Below are 20,984 nucleotides of genomic sequence, written 5' to 3'. Positions count from 1 at the left end.
ATTCCCTATTTAATAAATGGTGTTGGGAAAACTGGCTGACCATAAGCAGAAAACTGAAACTGAACCCCTTCCTTACACCTTACACAAAAATTAAGTCAAGATGGATTAAAGACTTAAATGTAAAACCTAAAATCATAAAAACCCTAGAATAAAACCTAGGCAATACCATTCAGGAGATAGACATGGGCAAAGACTTCATGATTAAAACACCAAAAGCAATGGAAGCGAAAGCCAAAATTGACAAATAGAATCTAATTAAACTAAAGAGCTTCCGCACAGCAAAATAAACTATCATCAGAGTGAACAGGTAACCTACAGAATGGAAGAAAAGTTTTACAATCTACCCATCTGACAAAGGGCTAATATCCAGAATCTACAAGGAACTTAAACAAAATTTACAAGAAAAAAACAAACAATCCCATCAAAAAGTGAGCAAAAGATATGAACAGACACTTCTCAAAAGAAGACATTTACGTGGTCAACAAACATATGAAAAAAAGCTCATCATCACTGGTTGAGAAACGCAAATCAAAATCACAATGAGATACCATCTCACACCATTTAGAATGGCGATCATTAAAAAGTCAGGAAACAACAGATGCGCGAGGGGATGTGGAGAAATAGGAGTGCTTTTACACCACTGGTGGGAGTGTAAATTAGTTCAACCATTGTGGAAGACAGCGTGGCTATTCCTCAAGGGTCTAGAACCAGAAATATCATTTGACCCAGCAATCCCATTGCTGGGCATATACCCAAAGGGTTATAAATCATTCTACTATAAAGACATGTGCACACGTATGTTTATTGCAGCACTATTCACATTGGGTTGGAACCAACCCAAATGCCCATCAATGATAGACTGGATAAAGAAAATGTGGCACATATATACCATGGAATACTATGCAGCCATAAAAAGGATGAGCTAATGTCCTTTGCAGGGACATGGATGAAGCTGGAAACCATCATTCTTAGCAAAGTAACACAGGAACAGAAAACCAAACAATGTATGTTCTCACTCATAAGTGGGAGTTGAACAATGAGAACACATGGACACAGGGAGGGGAACATCACACACCAGGGCCTGTTGAGGGGTGGGGTACTAGGGGAGGGATAGCATTAGGACAAATACCTAATGTAGATGGCGGGTTGATGGGTGCAGCAAACCACCATGGCAGGTCTATACCTATGCAACAAACCTGCATGTTCTGCACATGTATCCTAGAACTTAAAGTATAACTAAAAAAAAAAAAAAAAGGGAAAGTCAGTGTCATGCAGCACTATAGGATGTAAGGATGCCAAAACTCAAACTAATAAAGATAGGGGTTAAAATTCCTAATTCTCTGGTGTATTGGGTCTGGTGTGCTAAAATGGGCAACACTGTCAATTTGATTTTTATGCTAAACATTTAATTACATTGATCCCTATTAACACTCCACTCCAGTTATATTAAAGCCAGATTCCTGAGGAAGAACATGTTTTTATGATAGGTATTGTTTTTATTCCAAATCTCAGTCCCTCAGATACCACAAAGTAATCATGCATTATCAGGACTCAAAGGAAAATAGAGAACATTCAGTTTAATTTCCTCATTACAAATGAGAATTCTGAAGCTCAGAAAGCAGGAAGGATAAACCTATGATAACATAGCAAGTAAGTAACAAAGGTCTCCTAACTTGAAGTTAGAAATCTTTCAGTTAACTATACTATGATTAAAGAATACTAAACCAACAGATTTCTCAACCATTGGGACCCATCATCAATTAAAATGTCATAAGTACTTCTGGGTTCTTGGCATCACATTAGATGCTTTATTAACAGTCTCTCCCTGACATGACCAAGCGCTTACTACTCAAATGGAAACACTGGCATCTAGCCTGAAGGGTCCAGAAAGAAACAAATAATTCACAGTTATCCCTTTTCCTCATAAAGTAAGTCAGTTTCATTATCAGGAATCTTGACAAGGTTTTGATGTTTCCCACCAAGTGCCAATGTCAAGCCATGACCATGAGTAGTTGCAAAAGCAGCAACGTGGTAGGACTAATAACTTAGATAGGTCACTTTGATTTCACCATGGAAATGGATTAGAGAAAAAGAAGGGCAAAGAAGTGAGCCTAGGAAAAAGCTCATATACTGGGAGAAAATAAAAAAGGCAAGAGGTTTAAAGCCTCAATTAAGTCCAAGAAGAGTCTGGTAGGAATAAGAATCAGGGAGCCAGAAAGATAGGCAAAATTCCCATTAAGGTTTTACAAATACAGATCTGGTGCTAATGAGGTCATAGTCAGGGATTAAACCCCAGATAGGATGGTTATTTTTTACATGTACTCCTATTGCTGCTTCTGCTATAAAAAGGCTATTTCACTTACTGAGCAATATTCTCTGCAACTCTCTATAATGATCTCACTTAATGCCCACCCTGTACAACTCTATGAGATAAATTAGATTCTCCTCACTTTGCAAATGAGGACATTGAAACAAAGAAATGTTAAGTAGGTTGCCTAAGGTTGCACAATCAGCAGCTGAGCTTAAAAATGCATTACTTTGTCTCCACAGCCCATGCTCTTAATCACCACTTCATGTTTTGCCATAGATCTTTAGCATTTTTACCTCAGTGCTAAGGGCAATTGTGGTACTTCTCAAAACTCATGTTTGTACCTGTTATGCTAAGCCACCTCCCCAAAATGTTTATCTTGCCTTTAATTTTCTACTCACTTTGTCCACAAGCCATTTAGTTTGTCCCACGACATGGTATGTCTTATTTCTTTGGTATAACCACACACAGGTTGTTGTTCTGTTTGCCAACTCAATTAAGATTGGTCATATGGCTGAAAATGAACTGCTGTTTTTAGAAATAGACTTTACCTTTTGCTGAATATTTAAAAAGTTACTACTTGTAGGCTCCTATCTAGGTATTGTCTCACTATATTTGTGCACCTGACATAAAAACAGATTATATATCTATATTTGTATGTATATAGCTTGATACTACCATATAGTTACTTGTTTTGTTGAGAGATATGTTCTTTGGGGCTCAGGAATGGTGTTATCATCACATATAATAACTTTTCCAAAGAGAGAGTTCTGGCGTTTTCCTTTGTATAATTTACTTCTAAAAAATGCATCTCTAAATTTAAAAAAGAAAATTATGTAAAAATCATGTTATCTCAGTACTGCTCTAAGTACACAGACTGTAGCTGGGGCCAGATGGTATAGTCTTTAATTACTAAGATTATAAATCACAACAGGGAATTTTCCGTTCTTTAGCTAGGGCATGACTTTTCTCAGAGTACTCATGGTCATCTAATTTTAAAGAGAGCTGTAACACATTATGGGTGTGGGGCCAGGGAGCTTGGTGGGTTATAGTCCAGTGATAATGAGGCCACAATTACCAGACTTAATCCCTGGAAAGGCCAGATAACTCTCGGCTACTCACTCCAACATTAAATCTAAGCAGCTGTTTCACAGTGTGTGCCATTGGATTCAAGAGGCCTGGACAGGAAAGGGGGCAGGTGGCTTAAAACAAGCTCATTACTGTGGCTGGAAAAAACAACTTAACGTGCAAACTCTGCTAATGGTGTTTGATTGAGTGGCATCATCTTTCTTTACAAGGGACAGCACACAACACAGTGCATTTAAGAGCATTAAGTAGAACAAAGAGCACCTTCCACTGCTCCATAAACATTGTTCTTCACAAATGCTAATGTATTTCCAATCTCCTACATCACAAAGCCTTTTATAGAGCTCAGACTACATCTATTTAGTGCTTCATAGCAGTGTTCTACCTTGTGTGGCCCAAAATAGATCCGATGAAGAAGCAAATACTTTTGGGGTGGGTGGTCCTACCCAAAGAATCACTTCTATAAGCGCACTAGACACCACTCTTGCCCATAGTTTCCTGAACAACCAAAAAAAAAAAAAAAAAAAAAATCAGAGGTTTTATTCTCAGCACTCTGAGTTCTATGGTACACACTGCTTTGTCAGGTTCTCTAAATGATACTGTTATTCATCAAGTCTTTTAAGAAATAAGTTTCAAAGCTATTCATCTTCAATATGAGACTTTCATGTTACAGTAAGAAGAAAGGGACTTCTCACTGAGTAGCAGAGATATGTCTGAAAAATACCTAATATTATATATTTAGTTTCTGAAGTCTTAAAACTAAAACTAATTTAGAGAGATGGGGACTGAGGCCTTGATTACACATGAGCTAGTAGCAAAATTTGTTTGCAATTATTGATGAATTGAACATATCATCATTCTATATAATGATATGATTGACAAAGATCCAGATGTTAGACAAAATTCCTTTGCTGAGATATATATCTACGTGTAAGAGAAAAATGATTTCAAGAAATGCTCCCATTGTCACTTTGTGTCAAACATAGCTGCATAGCTAATCTAACCTATGGAGAGATATAACATGCAACAAAGATACTTTGGCATTATAGACATGGACTACATTGGCTAATTAATTCTTCAGGATACCCTTTTGTTTTGCCACATGCTTTCTTGTTATAGTTCCTTTCTTATTTATTTTCCTTTTTAAAAAAGTCAGTGTGGGAGTGTTTTTATTATAGTACTATAATCCCAAATAAGTGAATACAGCTGTGTTGGCAAAGGTGCAGGCAAACCGGCACTCTCATACATTGTTGATGGTGTGTTAAATAAACAAATCTCTAGGGACAGTAACTCAGAAAGAAAAATGCACGTATCCTTTTACATAACAATTCCACTTTTAGGAATCTATTCTAATGGTAAGTTTGTATAAAATGGTTTACTTGTAAGGATCTTCACAGAAGCCTTGTTTATAATAGCAAAACATCAAAAACAAATTAAATGTCTATGTCCATTTAGGGCCTAGTTCAATAAATTGTGGTACATTCAAATAACAAAACACTGTGCATCTGTTTAAAAAGTATGAGGTACAAACACAGAACCATCTCTAAAACACAGAAACACAATAAAAAAGGAGATATATAGTATGTTACCACTTGTGCTAAAAATATACCTACAACAAACATACATGCATGCGCAGAAATGCACCACATATATCCAAATACAAGATAAGGATTTCTCCTCCCATTTTTTCCTCACAAAAATGGAGCTGCCTTATATGCAAGTTCTTATAAAAATCTTTCATGTAATTGGTACTTATCCATATTCATTTATTTTTAACTATAAAATACAGTTTGGAAAGGACATATTAGGTTGGTGTCTTCTCAATTAATGATAGTTTTGGATGCTCATAGAGAGTACCTGTCAGAATTACAAAGAAAGGATGTGAATAAGTTATTTTGGATGGTATGACTGCATAACTGCAAGTGTTGGATGTCGTAAACAAGCTATTAAAAGACCTCTGTCATAACCAATGCAGTGAAAGGGGCTCCCATTAGCTAAAGATGAAATAGTTTGACCACCATAAACAGTAATGGATGCAACTCAGTGAAACATATTGACAATATAAAATTTTAAGACTTTATAAAGATATTTAATAAAATTCCCCTACTAAAAATATCAAAATACCCCTCATCGAACACTTTCGTATGTAACTCCATGCTAACTCTTTATAATGAAAGCTGGCAATTTAAAAAGTAAGCATTTGGCCAGGCATGGTGGCTCTCACATGGAATCCCAGCACTTTGGGAGGCTGAGGTGGGTGGATCACTTGAGGTCAGGAGTTCAAGACCAGCCTGGTCAACATGGTGAAACCCTGTTATCTACTAAAAATACAAAATTAGCTGGGCATGGTGACACACACCTGTATTCCCAGTTACTCGAGAAGCTGAGGCAGGAGAATCCCCTGAATTCCGGAGGTGGAAGTTAGAGGAGCAAGTTAAATGACAACAAATGAAACTAACAGACAAATCCAGAAAGTGCCACATTTTACAAGACAATAACCAGTTTCTTCAACAAGATAATGGTAGTGGAAAAATAAAGGAGACTGCTTCAGGGTATATAGAGTTATGATACACAACATTTGCAACATGTAGATCTCCTTTGGATGTTGATTTGAACAAATCAATTATAAAAATAGCGTTTTGTGGCCGGGCACGGTGGCTCAAGCCTGTAATCCCAGCACTTTGGGAGGCCGAGACGGGCGGATCACGAGGTCAGGAGATCGAGACCATCCTGGCTAATACGGTGAAACCCCGTCTCTACTAAAAAAAATACAAAAAAAAAAAAAAACTAGCTGGGCGCGGTGGCGGGCGCCTGTAGTCCCAGCTACTCCGGAGGCTGAGCCAGGAGAATGGCGGGAACCCGGGAGGTGGAGCTTGCAGTGAGCTGAGATCTGGCCACTGCACTCCAGCCTGGGCGACAGAGCGAGACTCCATCTCAAAAAAAAAAAAAAAAAAAAATAGCGTTTTGTTGCAAGTGGAGAATTCTGATTATAGACTGGGAGTTAAATGATATGAAGCAATTGTTAATTGTTTGTAGATGTTATGATGGCATTGTGATTTTATTAAAAATTGTTGATAAATATTTAATCTGAGTGATAAGAATACAGGAGTTCCTGTGTTATTTTCCCTATTTTTGTGTAAGTATGACAATTTGTAATAGAAATTTTTAAAAGTCACATAGTAGATAGTAAATATATGTCGTGAAGACCTAAATATACACCCACAGGACAAGTTCAAAAAACAATAATCTTAATGTTATATGAATGGGTAATTGTGACTAGGAATAAATATCCAGGAACAGAATTATATCTGGGTTCAATATCTCAAATATCCTAGATGGAAGCCAGGCAATATATTTGAATAACTGGTTGAAGACTCAAAAATAATCTCTAGTGATTACAAAAAGAATGATGTTAAAGACACATAAGAAGATTTTGAATTATACCATTCGTGAAATATGAGTGTAGAAAAATCTCTACAAAATAATACTTTATATAAGTGGTTTTAAATATGTAAATGAAAGTAAGTTAACAAACATCATAAGTAGACTTCAACCATATATATATAGATATATCTACATACATATATATCTATATATCTATCTATCTATCTATATAAAACAGTTTATGTATTCAGGTGCATCAAAAAGCTTTTTAAAATTATCTTATTGTGTTACCTTATATTTGAGCATATATGCTGGGGCAGTGTTGCAGACCTTAGGGATACCAAAGTGAATGAAACCTACAGTATGAAGTAAGTATTCATTCAAACAAAACTTCTCATAAACCCTATTCGTTAAATTCCTATACCCTCTAATGTCACTCTCAAGTGTACCCTCCTCTAAGAATCCATCATACCCCCTCACTGGCTGTAAATAATTTGTTCTTCCTCTCTGTCCACAGAGTTCTTTGTAATTTCTTCACAATACTTATTATATTCTGTTCTATATAATAGCAACATATGAGTGTGTCTCTCATCCCTAATAATAACTAGCATTTACTGAGCAATTAATGATGTGCCATGTACTGTGCTAAGGACTTTAAATGGCTTCTCTTATTTATTTTTACAACCTTATGAGATACTTGCATTCTGCTTACAATGGATGAGAAAACTGATGCTTAAGGAAATTAAATAATTTATCTACAGCCCTGAGTTCAGAATCCTGTCTCTTTCTTTTTCTTCAAGTTTTTCAAAAATTCTCCCTTTATTTGTCTACATTCCTCAAAGTTTCAAGCAATTTTACATGTCTAGACAAGCTAAGGTATAAGTGGTGAATACATGCTGGCACAGATATAATCTGTAGGATTCAGAAAAACAAAAGACAGAAAAGGTCAATTAGGACCATGCCAGCCAAAGAGGGATTCATATGAGAGATGACAGTGAAGATGAGTGTGTGAATAAAATATAGAGGAAAGGTACATCATTGGGGGTACGTGTTCATCTTATTTCTTGATACAACTCTTCTTTTCTCCCTGTCAAATATTCAGTGGGACCACAAGTATAGAGGGCACTGTGAACTCCCAGAACCTGATTCTTAACTGCCACTCTACATTACACATAGTAGGCACTCATTAAAAGTTCACTGATGTTAAAAAGATACATGTTAAACCAGATCCTCTGAGCTGCTTCCTCAAAAATATTTTTCTATTATAATGTTGAAGAGAAAGGACAATATGAACCTGAAAGAGAAAAAAAGGCCTGTTTTTCAGTCCATTCTCATTTAAGAAAAGACCCTAACCTGAATTCAAATACATTAATGAGAAATCTGTGAGGACAGCTGTCAACGTTGTAAATTCAGCCCTCTGTTACATAGCTATTGTTTATTCAGGAATTACACAGGGTTGCCAATGATAGCCATTGACTGAAATAAATATTTGATTTTGTTGTCTCATTCTACCTTATTTATTAAACAAGTGATTTTATATAACTATTCTAGAAAGTAAAGATTTTCAAGTCCGCACCAGATATATTTCTGACAAACACATGTTGTTGAGTTAATGATAATTTTGGGGTACCTGACTTTTTTTTCTTTCCTTATTTTTTAACTTTGCATAAATTTGCTCAAAATGTCTGGATTTGGTGGCCAATTATAGAACACTTTTCACAGCAAACCCAGTGAAACAATGTCATTTTTAGCCTTCAACTCACAGCTATGGCCTCAAATGATTAGACATGTGATTCTGAACTTGATTTATGGAAGATGGAGCCCAATTCTCTGGCCCCAGGCCTGAATGCTGGGATGGCAGAAACCCATGCTGGAGAAAAATTTAGTTTTCCAAGTAAATGAGGGTGATTAATGGAGAGACTCTTCTCAAATCCAGCTCCTGAGAGTGAGTGAACTGTTGTGCTCTCTGAAATTGAGAATAGGATACTGGGGCTGATTATCCCTAACACCAAATGATTATTGACAACAATTTTGAATGTCACTATAATAATAGGTAAGGCAAAAACAATTAAAAATACAGATTTAATTTTAAAAAAACTCTATACATTGAGAGTAGAGACTAGTTTATATAACTTAGGCCAGTAATTAATGAAAACAAAATCAGTTGAAAGTCATTTAAGTAAAAAGAAAATTAATATAAGTGGGGGGTGTTTTTTTTGTTGTTGTTGTTCCAGAAAGAAACAAGTCAACTTTTTGTCAACTGAGGGAAAACAACCTACTAAGATCAAAAAAATAAAATTAGCAAATTAAATAAATGATAAAATCATAGTAAACAGATTTAAGCCAGTAGATTATATCTTAAATACATCTTGATTTTACATTATGACCATTTGGGTTGTGGGGTGTGTATAAAAATGGGCAGTAGAATGTGAAGCCAACATGCTTGAAGAAGACAGATATGCAGCACACACAAATACCCAGAGAATAAAGGAATCAGATGTGGTGAGGCCAACCAAGTCATTGTGAAAGACAAAAATATGAAGACACACTGAGGAAAAACAGGGAAAGACAGACAGACACAGGAGGAGCAAGATAGGCATGTATATACACATGTAAATACAGAGGACAGAGGAAAGGGATAGCTAGAAAGACAAACATTTTCTTTTTTATTTTTTAAATTTTACTTTATGTTCCGGGATACAAATGCAGAACGTGTAGGTTTATTACATAGGTATACATGTGCCATGGTGGTTTGCTGCACCTATGACCTCAACATCTAGGTTTTAAGACCCGCATGCATTAGCTATTCACCCTAATGCTCTCACTCCCCTCGTCCCCCATCCCCTTTCCAGCCCCGGTGTGTGTTGTTCCCCTCCGTGTCCATATGTTCTCATCGTTCAACTCCCACTTACGAGAGAGAAGATGCGGTAGAAAGACAAACAATTTTCATTAGCTCAACAAATATTTATTGAGGCAAAAACAGGCCCACAGAGATAGAGTTGGCAGACAGCTTTGCAGTTCTTTGAATCTGGCCAAAGTGAATCTAGCTGTTGATCATAACTGCACAAAATTGTTTTTGAGGGCCTACTAAGTGCAAAAGCACTGTGCTAAACACTAAAGAAGACAAAAAGTAGAAATACAATAGACTCCATACCCTCTAAGGACATATTAAAAAGTTGTGTTGGGCCTATGAGTGAACTATCTGCTATTTTATCATTCTTTAAAATGATGAACTTGCTGGGAATTTAAAATAGACCTTTCCGCAGTGGCAAGCAGGATTTATGCTTCGATTTTTCATTTTAGATTATGAAGACTGTACAAAGAGACTCAGAGATAGAGAACTTTCCTTTTCATCTTTAAAAGTCACAGGCATAAATAATAGCCAAGAGAGGAAATCTCTTTGTTACACAAAGTTGCTTGGTGGCCTGATCTTTGTTCTTGGCAAAATTAGTCTTGTTTCATCACCTAGTATCTGGGAGATATCTGAAACCATCTTGTACTTTTTCCTTTTAAAATTTAATGCTATTTTTGGCTCAGTTGGCTTTTAGTTGGAACAATCAAGACAAAATTATAACATCTCCCACTCTCCAAAAAACAACCATGGAAAAACACTTTACGAATAAATAAACAACTCCCAGTTAAGGCTACAACTAGAGCATTACTGCCTATTAGAAATATAATATGAGCCATGAGCCATGAGCCCTATTTTAAATTTCTTAGAGCTACATATTTAAAAGTTTTTAAAAGGTGAAATTAATTTTCATAATATATTTTCTTTAATCCAATGTATGCAAAATATCTTAAAATGTAATCAATAAAAATGTATTGAGATATTTTACATTCTTTTTTCATACTAAGGTTTTGAAATCAGGTGTGCCTTTTATACTTATAGTACATCTCCTTTTGGATTAGCCACATTTCAAGTACTCAATAGCCAAATGTGGTTACTGGCCACCATCCTGGACAACAATGATTTGGAGTACTACTTCTAAGTGGATTGAATATCCTTTCCCTTCCTATTGTTAGCTCTACCAGAGACTCAACCAGATGAAAATAAAATCTAAAAGCCAACTTTTGTTTTCTAAGTCCCTTTAGTACATAATACTGTCTTTTTGCAATCTGTCTGGTGGTATTTACCCTTTAGGCATGAAGAAGGAGAGTTGAGGTTTGTATATGAACTTGGGAAGGTATAGCTTTCTTACCTAAGTAAAACAACCAGTCCACCAGAAGTAGACAGGGAAAATTCCTGGTGGGAGAAAATGGCTCTAGAAGCTGGCCCCGCTCTGCACTTGGTTGAATTGAGTAAGCTTGCCTCAAGGTTCTTCTGGTACCCTATATCCCTCTGTCAAGCACTTATCAGTGTAGACTGTAAGTTCCTTGAGGGCCCACACCATCATTACCCATCTCTGTCTTTCTAGCACCTAGCATAGTGCCTAGAACATAGTGCTCAAGAAATATCTGCTAAACAAATAAATGAGTTCACATAAATTCAGTTTCTTATGTGCACTAGCCACATTCCAAGTGCCCCATAGCCACACACAGCCAGTGGCTACCATATTAGACAGCACAGATATAGAACATCTCTATCATCACAGTAAATTCTATTGTTTATCACTGTTTTAGAATGAGTAGAAATATTAATTTGACCCATTCGGTGACAGGGAGCTTCTAGAGACCACAAAACTCTTTTTTTTTGTGAGCAAATAAGAATACATTTTAGCCCCCTGGAAAGTTCAAATACAATGTCATTATGGTTTTGACTGGAAGAATAAACTTGGCCATGCATTTCTTCTTGAGTTTGTCTCCCTTAGGGTCTTCTCATCTTGATTCCCGCCAGGCACAGTTTCCATGAGTGCCTCTCCTATTCTCTAGCCCAAATGTCTAATGAATGCTTTCCCTTATTTCCTGAGATATACTGTCAATTTCAAAAGAAACTTTAGTACAAAAGCTAGGGGGAAAAACAAAGAAAATATAAAATCATGAAAAACAGTCAAGCTTATATATGATATACACTTTTTTGAACCTAAGTATGTCAGGAAAAGCAGTGTGGTTCTTGAAGAAATTCTACCTTCTCTTACCCTAAAATAATGAGATTGTAATGGCTGATAGGCTAGCACAATTTTGCAAGCATATTGGCTGTAACCCTTTGTCTTCAGCCCCTTGCCTCAGCCAGGAAAAGTCTGAGGTGACATCTTTGTTTCTGACATACAGTAGTTGGTGTCCCTGAATATGCGTCTCACTCCTCATTTAACAGTGTCCATTAAGAATATTCCATTTTCCTTTAAATAAAACTTTTCCCTGTTTCAAATGCTGTTGCCTGCTCAGATCCACCTGCCTAGTTTCACGCTGAGGCCTGAGAGACATGCATGAGTACAGCTGACTTGTAGAACTGGTGACTCCTGCCTTCAGCCTTAGTGAATAATCTAATGCAATAGTTCCCATGTCTTGCTGATTATCAGGATTATCTGAGGAACTTTTGCAAAGTTCAGATCACTGAACCCCACTCCAGACTTCTAAATCAAAGCTTTGGCAGTGGGGCCTGGGAATCTTTATCTTTAACAAGTATACTAAGTGAAAATGATGCACTAGGTCTCATTTAGGGATTATTGTCTGTTTCCTCCATACTCAGTCAACCCTGCCTACCTCTGGATCATTCCATAAGGACATTCCCCACCCTCACTTTGTCACTCTACATTTTGACAATAAAACAGGATCTTAATCATACCATCCATGGAGCTGTAGGGGGAACTGCGATAAAGGGGTTTTTTATGTAAGCTAGAAGTTTCCATAACCCTACTGCTTTTTCTAGAGAAATCTGTTTGTATCTTCTAACTACATAGGATCGAGATGTCCCCACAGAATTTACTGTCAGGCCAACAATAATGAAGATTTCAGCAGGATGTATTCCTAGGTTAATGAACAGTCAGCCCTCCCCCTGAAAGGCCAATACTGAGAATGCAAGACACAAATATAATCTAGGAAATGAGAAGCATAATTTATGTGAAACCCAAGCTCTTACTGAATTTTAATTTTAATGTATGTTGCTTGTACTCATCTTTTTATATTTCAAATAACAATCACTTACCCTTGACCAATTTTTTCAAATCTTGTGTATTTTTTCTTTGGGTCCCCAACACTCACAATGCTTCCTAAGAGACGGGTGGGGAGAGAAGAAAAGAGGAGGAGGTGGAAGAGAGAAAGAGAGAGAGAGAGAGAGAAATGGAAATTGATTGACTGTTTTTTAATTTAATAATGAAAATTAAGATGCCAGAGTCAGTGACAAATAAAATATTAGACAAATACTCCCATGTGATTTCTATAATTTATATAAAATGACACTTTCTACTTATTAAAATAATAATTTTATAGTAATTAAAGTAGTAATAATAACTCATTTTGCTTATATTCAAAATTACTGATATTTGGAAAACAAAACTTGTCACAACCCAACATCTATAAAAAGTTCTCATGATACTATATATTAGGATATAAAAGCCATCTAAGAAAGGGATGGAGCTGGAGGTCATGATCCTAAGCAAACTAATGCAAGAAAAGAAAACCAAATACTGCATGTTGTCACTTAAAAGTGGCACTTATAAGAGCTAAACAATGAATACACATGAGTATAAAGATAGGAACAATAAACACTGGGGATCACTAGACAGGGGAGGAATGGGAGAAGGGCTGAAGAACTACCTATTGGGTAGTATGCTCACTGCCTGGCTGTAGGCATCATTAGAGTCCCAAGCCTTAGCCTCACACAATTTACCCATGTAACAAACCTGCATGTGTACTCTTTAATCTATAACAGAAGTTGAAGTTGTAAAATACAAAAATGTGCTCAGTCTCATAAATATTCCGGAAAATACACATTAAAACCAGAATGAGTTAACACTACAGACTGATCAGAATGGCTAAAATTGAAAAGGTTGTCAATACCAAATGTTATCAATGATGTAGAGCAATTGGAACCCTTGTGCACTGATGCTGGGTACATAAATTGGTATAATCGCTAAAAAACAATCTAAGAACTTATCCACACTATTTAGTAAAATCACTATCCTCTCTGAATTGAAGTTAAGCACTATGCTATATCTAATTCTGCTGGACAAATATCTATTGAGTATTTACTATGTACCCAGTACAGTGCTAAGGGTGTGGGGATGGAAATGAGTCTAATGAAGAACAAAGTATGATCATAAAGTAATGAGACCCATGCATTTTCAAAACATACATTACTGAACCTAAGACACTGTTAGTGCTCCAAAGATTTGAACAGATTTACTGACATATGATTTACATACCATAAAGTTCAATGACCTAGAGTGTGCAATTGAATGTTTTTAACATATTTACTGAGTTGTGTAAATGTCATCATGATCTAATTTTAGAATTTTTCATTATTCCAGAAAGAAACTTTGTACCTGTTACTTGTTAGCTGTTACTCCCCATCCTCCCTCAGCTTGCCAAAACATACCTCGGCAACCACTAATCTACTTTCTGTTTCTATAGATTGCTCCAAACATTTTTAGTAAGTTTATAAGCTACATAAGAAAACTATTAATTGATCATATTTGGCTCTTTAAAAATATTAGTTTTGCTATTTCAAAAAAAATCCAATCCATCACTCAGAGGATGAATACTTGCTATCACTCAGAATAAATACCACAGAAGTGGCATTGACTCCTCAATGCAGTGTTCAAATAGGTCCAGAAAAAACTTGGGATTATAGAACCATCGTGGGAATAAGGGTGCAGCTTCTCAAGGGTCCTACTTTGAAGGGCATCATTTATTTGGATGTCTCTGGCCCGCCTTTCTTTTTGGAAGCAAACATGTCAGTATTATTACCTTTGAGTTATATCTTACTAACACATAGTACAAATAAGTGTACGGTTGGTTGGTAAGACAAGATTTTCACATATGAACTAATCAAGAGAAGATCTATAGATTCTATCTTCTAGTTGTCACTCGTATTCATACTCTTCTCTGTATGCCCATGGCCACTGTTATTGTTCGGGCCTTCAATACTTCTTATTCAAACAATTGTGCCAGTCATAACCTACTTATAGACTCTGCTTTCTCTAGTTCCTCTTACACCACGCCTTTGGAAAAGGGTGACCATATTATTCATAAAATGAGACTGTCCTGGACAGACTGAGATGTATAATAACTCTATATCAGAATGATTTTGCTCCACTGTTCGTGATTCCTCAAAAGCTCCTGCCCACTGCAAGATCAAATCCAATTTCTGTAGTTAAACAGAGAGGGCCCTTCACCATTCAGCATCATCTGGCTCCTATCTAACCAGTCTACCTTTATATTATTCTTTTTCTCCCCCCTTACTACTTTATATCCTAGTAATGCTATCACTATCTAGTGCTTAGGTCTTTGCATGTGCTCCCCCTTTTCCTTTCCTATCTAACCCATGAATTCTTGTCATTTAAATAAAATCTCAAATTATCCACCTCTATGAAGTCTTCTCTGATCATTTCACTGAGACTTACATGCTGCTTCTCGAGGGCAGGAACTTTGTCTTTTCATCCCTGTAACTTTGGAGCCTAGAACAGTGGCTGCTACTAAACAAATATTTGTTGATTAAATGAATAAGAACAAGAAAATATGTATTTAAGTGCTCAATTATATGCTACAGATAATACTTCATGCTAATTTATACAACAGTCTATTCTCTGGGCTGGTAGACAACTTAATTTAGACCTAACAGTAGACAGCATACCTTGAGAAAAATAATCAGTTAAACATTTCACGCATGGATTACTCATCAAGTTGTTGGTTTTTTGTTTTGTTTTTTTTTAATGAAAGTTCACTTTTCAATTAAGTTAAATAACACTTAGCTAATATATGGGTTGTTATAATGCTTTTTATTTTGTATTTCCACTATCAGTCTGTAGTACTGTCAGTCCATCTACTCAGTAGCCTGAGTTAGAAATCTGCGAGTCATCACTGACTCTTACTTTGTCTCTTACTATCACCTATCACATGTAGTTGTCCACCAAGGGCCTATATCTCGTTACCTCCTAGACGTCTTTTGAATGTGTTCCTTCCTCATTACTACTGCTTTAGTTGGGCTCTCATTATCTTTTCCCTGGGTTATTCCAACAGCCTCCTAGCTAGACTCCTAGTCTAGCTGCTGCCCCCTCTAGTCAAGGCTCTACATCTCTATCAGGATCCTCTAAGTGCAGACCTGATGATGTGATTCTCTGGTTCAGGATTACTTGATAGCTCCCTAACACCTACAGATGAAAGCCAAAACTCCTTGGCAATGCAAGGTTCCTAATCTGGCTCCCGCTTCATTCTCTTCTCATCATTTACCACTTCCTCACTAGAACTTTATGCTCTGAGCATGACAAACTAATGGTAGCTCACGATCAGCTCCTGCTTAAAAGTTCAGTTTCCTCTCCTACAATGCCAGTGTCACCATATACCACCAATTCTTTATTCAAGTAACACCGAATAAGTCAGAGTTCCCAGACATATGCCTTCAAGTCTTCTTTACATGCCATTCACTGCCTGAAATGTCCTTCCCATCTTTTCTCTGTGGCAAGTTCCCAGTCATGCTTCAAAACTTTGTTTAGATGTTGCCTCTTCTAGGAAGCTTTCTCTGATCCCTTTGAATAATTAACAGCTTCACTTTTCTGTGCTACTACTGTATCTTCTCTCTCTCTCTGGCCCTTGCTCTCTCTCTCTCTCTCTGTACTTAATATATTAGATGTCTATATCTATCTATTTGGAACTTTGACTTGCAAGAATTAGAACTGAAGGGTTCCATAATCATCTGGCATCCATTCAATGTTGTATCTATGGCTAGAAATGTACCTGATATACATGATAGGAATTCCACAGTTCTTTCTGGTTCACTTAAGGTCTTGGTCACAATGTAACACTTGTGCTGAGTCACTCTCTGCACTAAGCAGTCATCTGCATAGGTTCCTTTGTGTGTGCATGGTATTTGATATCGCCTTTTAGACTATGTCTTAAGGACAAGGAGCCATGTCTTATTTATCTCTGTATCTTCAGTGCCTCCTCATACAATGCCATGTGTAGAATATATTGAATACTCAATGAATATTTTCCAAATTACAGTAAAATACAATTAGTTATTTCCGTTTGTAAATGCTCCATGGTTTAAGGCAAGGATTGGAGAATATATTTTACTTGAGCTATATCTATAGAATGCCACCAATTTAGCAATTTCTGAGTTGGCCTTTTATTTTTCAACTTGTCTAACAGATTTCTATATAACTGAGAGCCATCCTTATTCAAATTAGCTATTAATGGACAAGGGCCTGGACTTTTTTATTTTAATGAAATGATTTTAAAGTCACTTGAAGCCATAATTTTATTAAGCAATTTATAGTCTTCTAAAAGTTTTACTATTAAGTTGCTAAGCAAACTTTTTTCCATATAGAAAAAGCAAATAAGCTTCAGCTCAAGTCACTTTCTGAATTATGACCTATTCCAATTGGTGGGGTTCAGTTAATGTGGCTTTATGGTAATAAATTATTCAACCTTTATTTCCATGTTATGCAGGGGAAAAAAAACTGGAAATAAATCCTTTCACGAGGATTACCAAAAGACAACCATTTTGATGAGATTCCACTTCTGAACTTAACTACTATTAAAATAAAATGGTGTCTCCACACCCATTGCCCTTCACAGCAGAGTGTGTGCTGCCATCTACTGATGTCAGGTAAGTATACTAGAGGCCTGGTTTACCATTCTCAATCACAAAACAAGCTTTTAAAGAGATCTTTTCCATTAGTTATTATAATTTGCTTTTGTAAATTATGATAAAGAAAAAACACTGTGACACAATAGGGAGAAAGTTTTTAAAAATCAGCAAATCAAAATCAAAAGAAAAAAAAGCAATACCAGAACAATTTCCTACCAGAACTTCCTAAATAAGAAAGAAACTATTCATTTTAAAGTACAGGTTTTAAGAACACTAAATACTTATATTTGAAAGTAGCATTTATGATATGAGTTCAGTGACAGAAAAGCCCATCAATATATTTTCTGACTAAGGTGAACTCCCACCATTAAAAGATTATCCTTTTAGCATAATGAAGATTTTGATTTCTGAGAAAAAGTAAAATAATTATCTAAACTGATATCAGTTCTATATGAGGGTGAATTAGGAAAAAGGCTTTGAGTGGGGAATACTGAGGGAGGCGCGAGGCAAGGAGTCGGTGATTGTGGGGCCCAGAGGAAGGAGGTTGAAGACAAATTTCCTGTATTACACAACTTTACTGACAGTCAATGGCTTTTGAAATTTGTCACTAAAATGTGGGCATTTCCTTTTTTATTATACTTTAAGTTTTGGGGTACATGTGCAGAACGTGCAGTTTTGTTACATAAGTATACACGTGCTATGGTGGTTTGCTGCACCCATCAACTCGTCATCTATATTAGGTATTTCTCCTAATGCTATCCCTCCCCTAGCCCCCCACACCCCGATCCCAGTGTGTGATGTTCCCCTCCCTGTATCCATGTGTTCTCATTGCTCAACTCCCACTTATGAGTGAGAACATGCAGTGTTTGGTTTTCTGTTCTTGTTTCTTTATTTTTCAACAGCTCGGGACAGACCACAATGAACAAGCCAGACCCAGGCTATTTGTCTGTGTAAAACCGAAAGATGACCTGTTCATTTCAGCCAATAATGATTCTTGGTCTGGCCACCACAATCAGTATCTGCATGGAAGATGAAGAATAGCTCTGTGGTCTGGGCTGCCCACCTCTTAGTAACCGGACCCTTGACACTGAAGGTGAGGATGATTTAGTAGAGGCTGCCATCTACTCTTCATCATGCTTATGAGGTCCACTCTGGTATGGGATATTGACCATCTTTCTACTTCCCTGTTTCCCTTTTTCCTCTCTTTTGCCTCTCAGCACAGGCTGCTCTACTTTTTCCCCAAGCTCCAATGGGGCCCTTGAGTCCAAGATACTTGATGGCTTCTGTACAGTAATCATACATCTGGGATTATTCCTGGTTTCAATCATTCTGTCACACTGTAAGACCCCATAACCCCATTTTTATGCTGAAAAATATGATTGCTCTCACTCTAAAAATAGCATAATAACAATTTTATACTACTGTTTATTGTGCTAGATGTCTTATGTACTTTAACTCATTTAGTCCTCACACAACCCCTATTATGTAGGTACAATTATTATCTCCATCTTTCAGATGAAGAAAATGATGTTTGGAGATGTTAAGTGACTTGACTAAGGACATATAGCTAGTATAAGTCTAAGACTCAAACCCAGTGATGACTTGTTTCAAAGCTTGACCCATTGTATTATATTATTAAGGCTTTATACTTATGTAGTAATAATTACCACTTATTGAGCCCCTATGATGTGCCTGGTACTGTTGCTGAGGTTTTTATATTATCATTATCCCCACTTTTTAGATGAGAAAATGGAGGTCCAGAAAATTTAAATAACTGGCCCTAAGTGACACAGCTAATAGCAATGGTTCTGTGATTTAAATGTAGATCCTTCTGACTCCAATATCTGACCTCTTAACCATAGGATGAGCTCCTTAAAATCCATCCTATAGACAGAGTCTTGAAATGTAGTAATGGGCTAGGCTTGGTGGCTCCTGCCTGTAATCCCAGCACATTGGGAAGCTGAGGCAGGAGGACTACTTGAGCTCAGGAGTCCAAGACCAGCCTGGGCAACACAGCAAGACCCCATATGTACAAAAAATAAAAAAATAAAAATAGCCAGGCATGGTGGCGTATACTTAAAATTATAGCTACCTGGGAGGCTGAGGTGGATTGTTTGAGCCCACGAGGTCAAGGTTGCAGTGAGCTATGATTGTGCCAGTGTACTCCAGCCTGGGTAACAGAGCCAGACCTTATCTCTTACAAAAATGTAATTTTGTAAACATGTAGTTATGATTCTTATCTCCATTTCACAGGTTAAAAATTGAAGCTCAGAGGAGTTAAGTCACTTGTCTGAAGTTATCCTTAGACAAAGGTGTAATGGCAAAGAGAAGGCACAGAGAGGGTAATGGTGGAGCAGGAAAGTCTGACTTTGTGGACTTTAGAGTATAGTTCACTGGATCTGCTTCATGAGAAGCACTGCTCCATTTCTCAGCAGGTTCACTCTGACAAAATCTACAAATTCAATGTAAGGTTGGCAGTCACAGGTGGCCTGCTGGCTAGAGGGAAAATGACTATCTCTATGCCCAAGCATGAAGTCCAGTAGAGACAAAAAAAACCACTTAATTCTTAATTAAACTGTAATCAAATTAGCTTCCCCTTCTTCACCAAGTTGCTCAGTGTAGAGCAGAATAAACAACAAATAATAAGGACACAGCCCTAGCACGATTAGAGTTTACAAGCAAAACAAGATTTTGGTCCAAGAAAATAATGCTTGTTTCTCTGTCAACTAACTTAACAAAACTATACAAGCATTTTTGTTGTAATACATCCATTGAGATTTGAAACAGATACCAAATAACAGTCATTTTATTAAAGCAAGGCTGTTGGATTTTTAAAATCTGATATAATCACATAGGTCATGTCTACATATGCAAAATAAAGAAAAACATTGTGGCAATTGTCTGAATAATTGAACTTAAATTATTCCAGGCAATTCTTTCATTTCGTTCTTCCTTTTTACAAAAATAGACAGTTGGGATATGCAGAAGCAAAGTAGGTAGGTAATGGAAAAGGTATAAGCTTTGAAGGTAAACAGGTCTCAGTTCAAACTTTGGCTGTGCCACACATTAGTTTGGTGACTTGGTCAGTTAAGCTTTTTAAAGCTTACTTTCATTCACTGATCTGTAAAATGAGGATATTAGGATCAGCTGCAAGGAACTACTGTGAAACTATGATAATGCATGTAAAGTGGCCCACCCAGAAGGTGCCCAATAAATGGGAATTACTACTGCTGTTATTACAGCAAATGGTTAGTATCAGTGCTAGTGGCATATTTAATCATAAATAGTAAAGTCAGCAAAAATCTAGCAATTGTAGTTCTGAGTGCTCACTGACAGCTGCAACTCCGACCTTTGCCTTTCCAAATGCATCTAACTCAAATGCCTCAATCTCAGTACTGTTGACATTTTGGACTGAATAATACTTTACTGTAAGGTGAACGGAGGGTAGCTGTCCTATGCACCATAGGATGTTTAGAAGCATCCTCGGCCTCTACCCATTAGATGCTACTAGCAATC

General features: G+C 36.8%; 1 protein-coding gene across 1 annotated transcript in view; it reads right to left on the bottom strand.

Annotated features, from left to right (window-relative positions):
* Window positions 1-20,984, bottom strand: part of PAK3 (p21 (RAC1) activated kinase 3) — a 132,685-nt gene that overhangs the window by 37,081 nt on the left and 74,620 nt on the right. Inside the window, exon 13 of the mRNA XM_030934462.1 lies at window positions 12,864-12,927. Within this exon, the coding sequence (XP_030790322.1) occupies window positions 12,864-12,927 (64 nt within the window). The remainder of the gene's footprint in view (window positions 1-12,863; window positions 12,928-20,984) is intronic.

The sequence above is a fragment of the Rhinopithecus roxellana genome, chromosome 7, assembly GCF_007565055.1.
Source record: "Rhinopithecus roxellana isolate Shanxi Qingling chromosome 7, ASM756505v1, whole genome shotgun sequence".
Lineage (NCBI taxonomy): Eukaryota > Metazoa > Chordata > Mammalia > Primates > Cercopithecidae > Rhinopithecus > Rhinopithecus roxellana.
The sequence above is the reverse complement of the archived record's forward strand: the minus strand, read 5'-3'. Positions and strand labels throughout refer to the sequence as shown.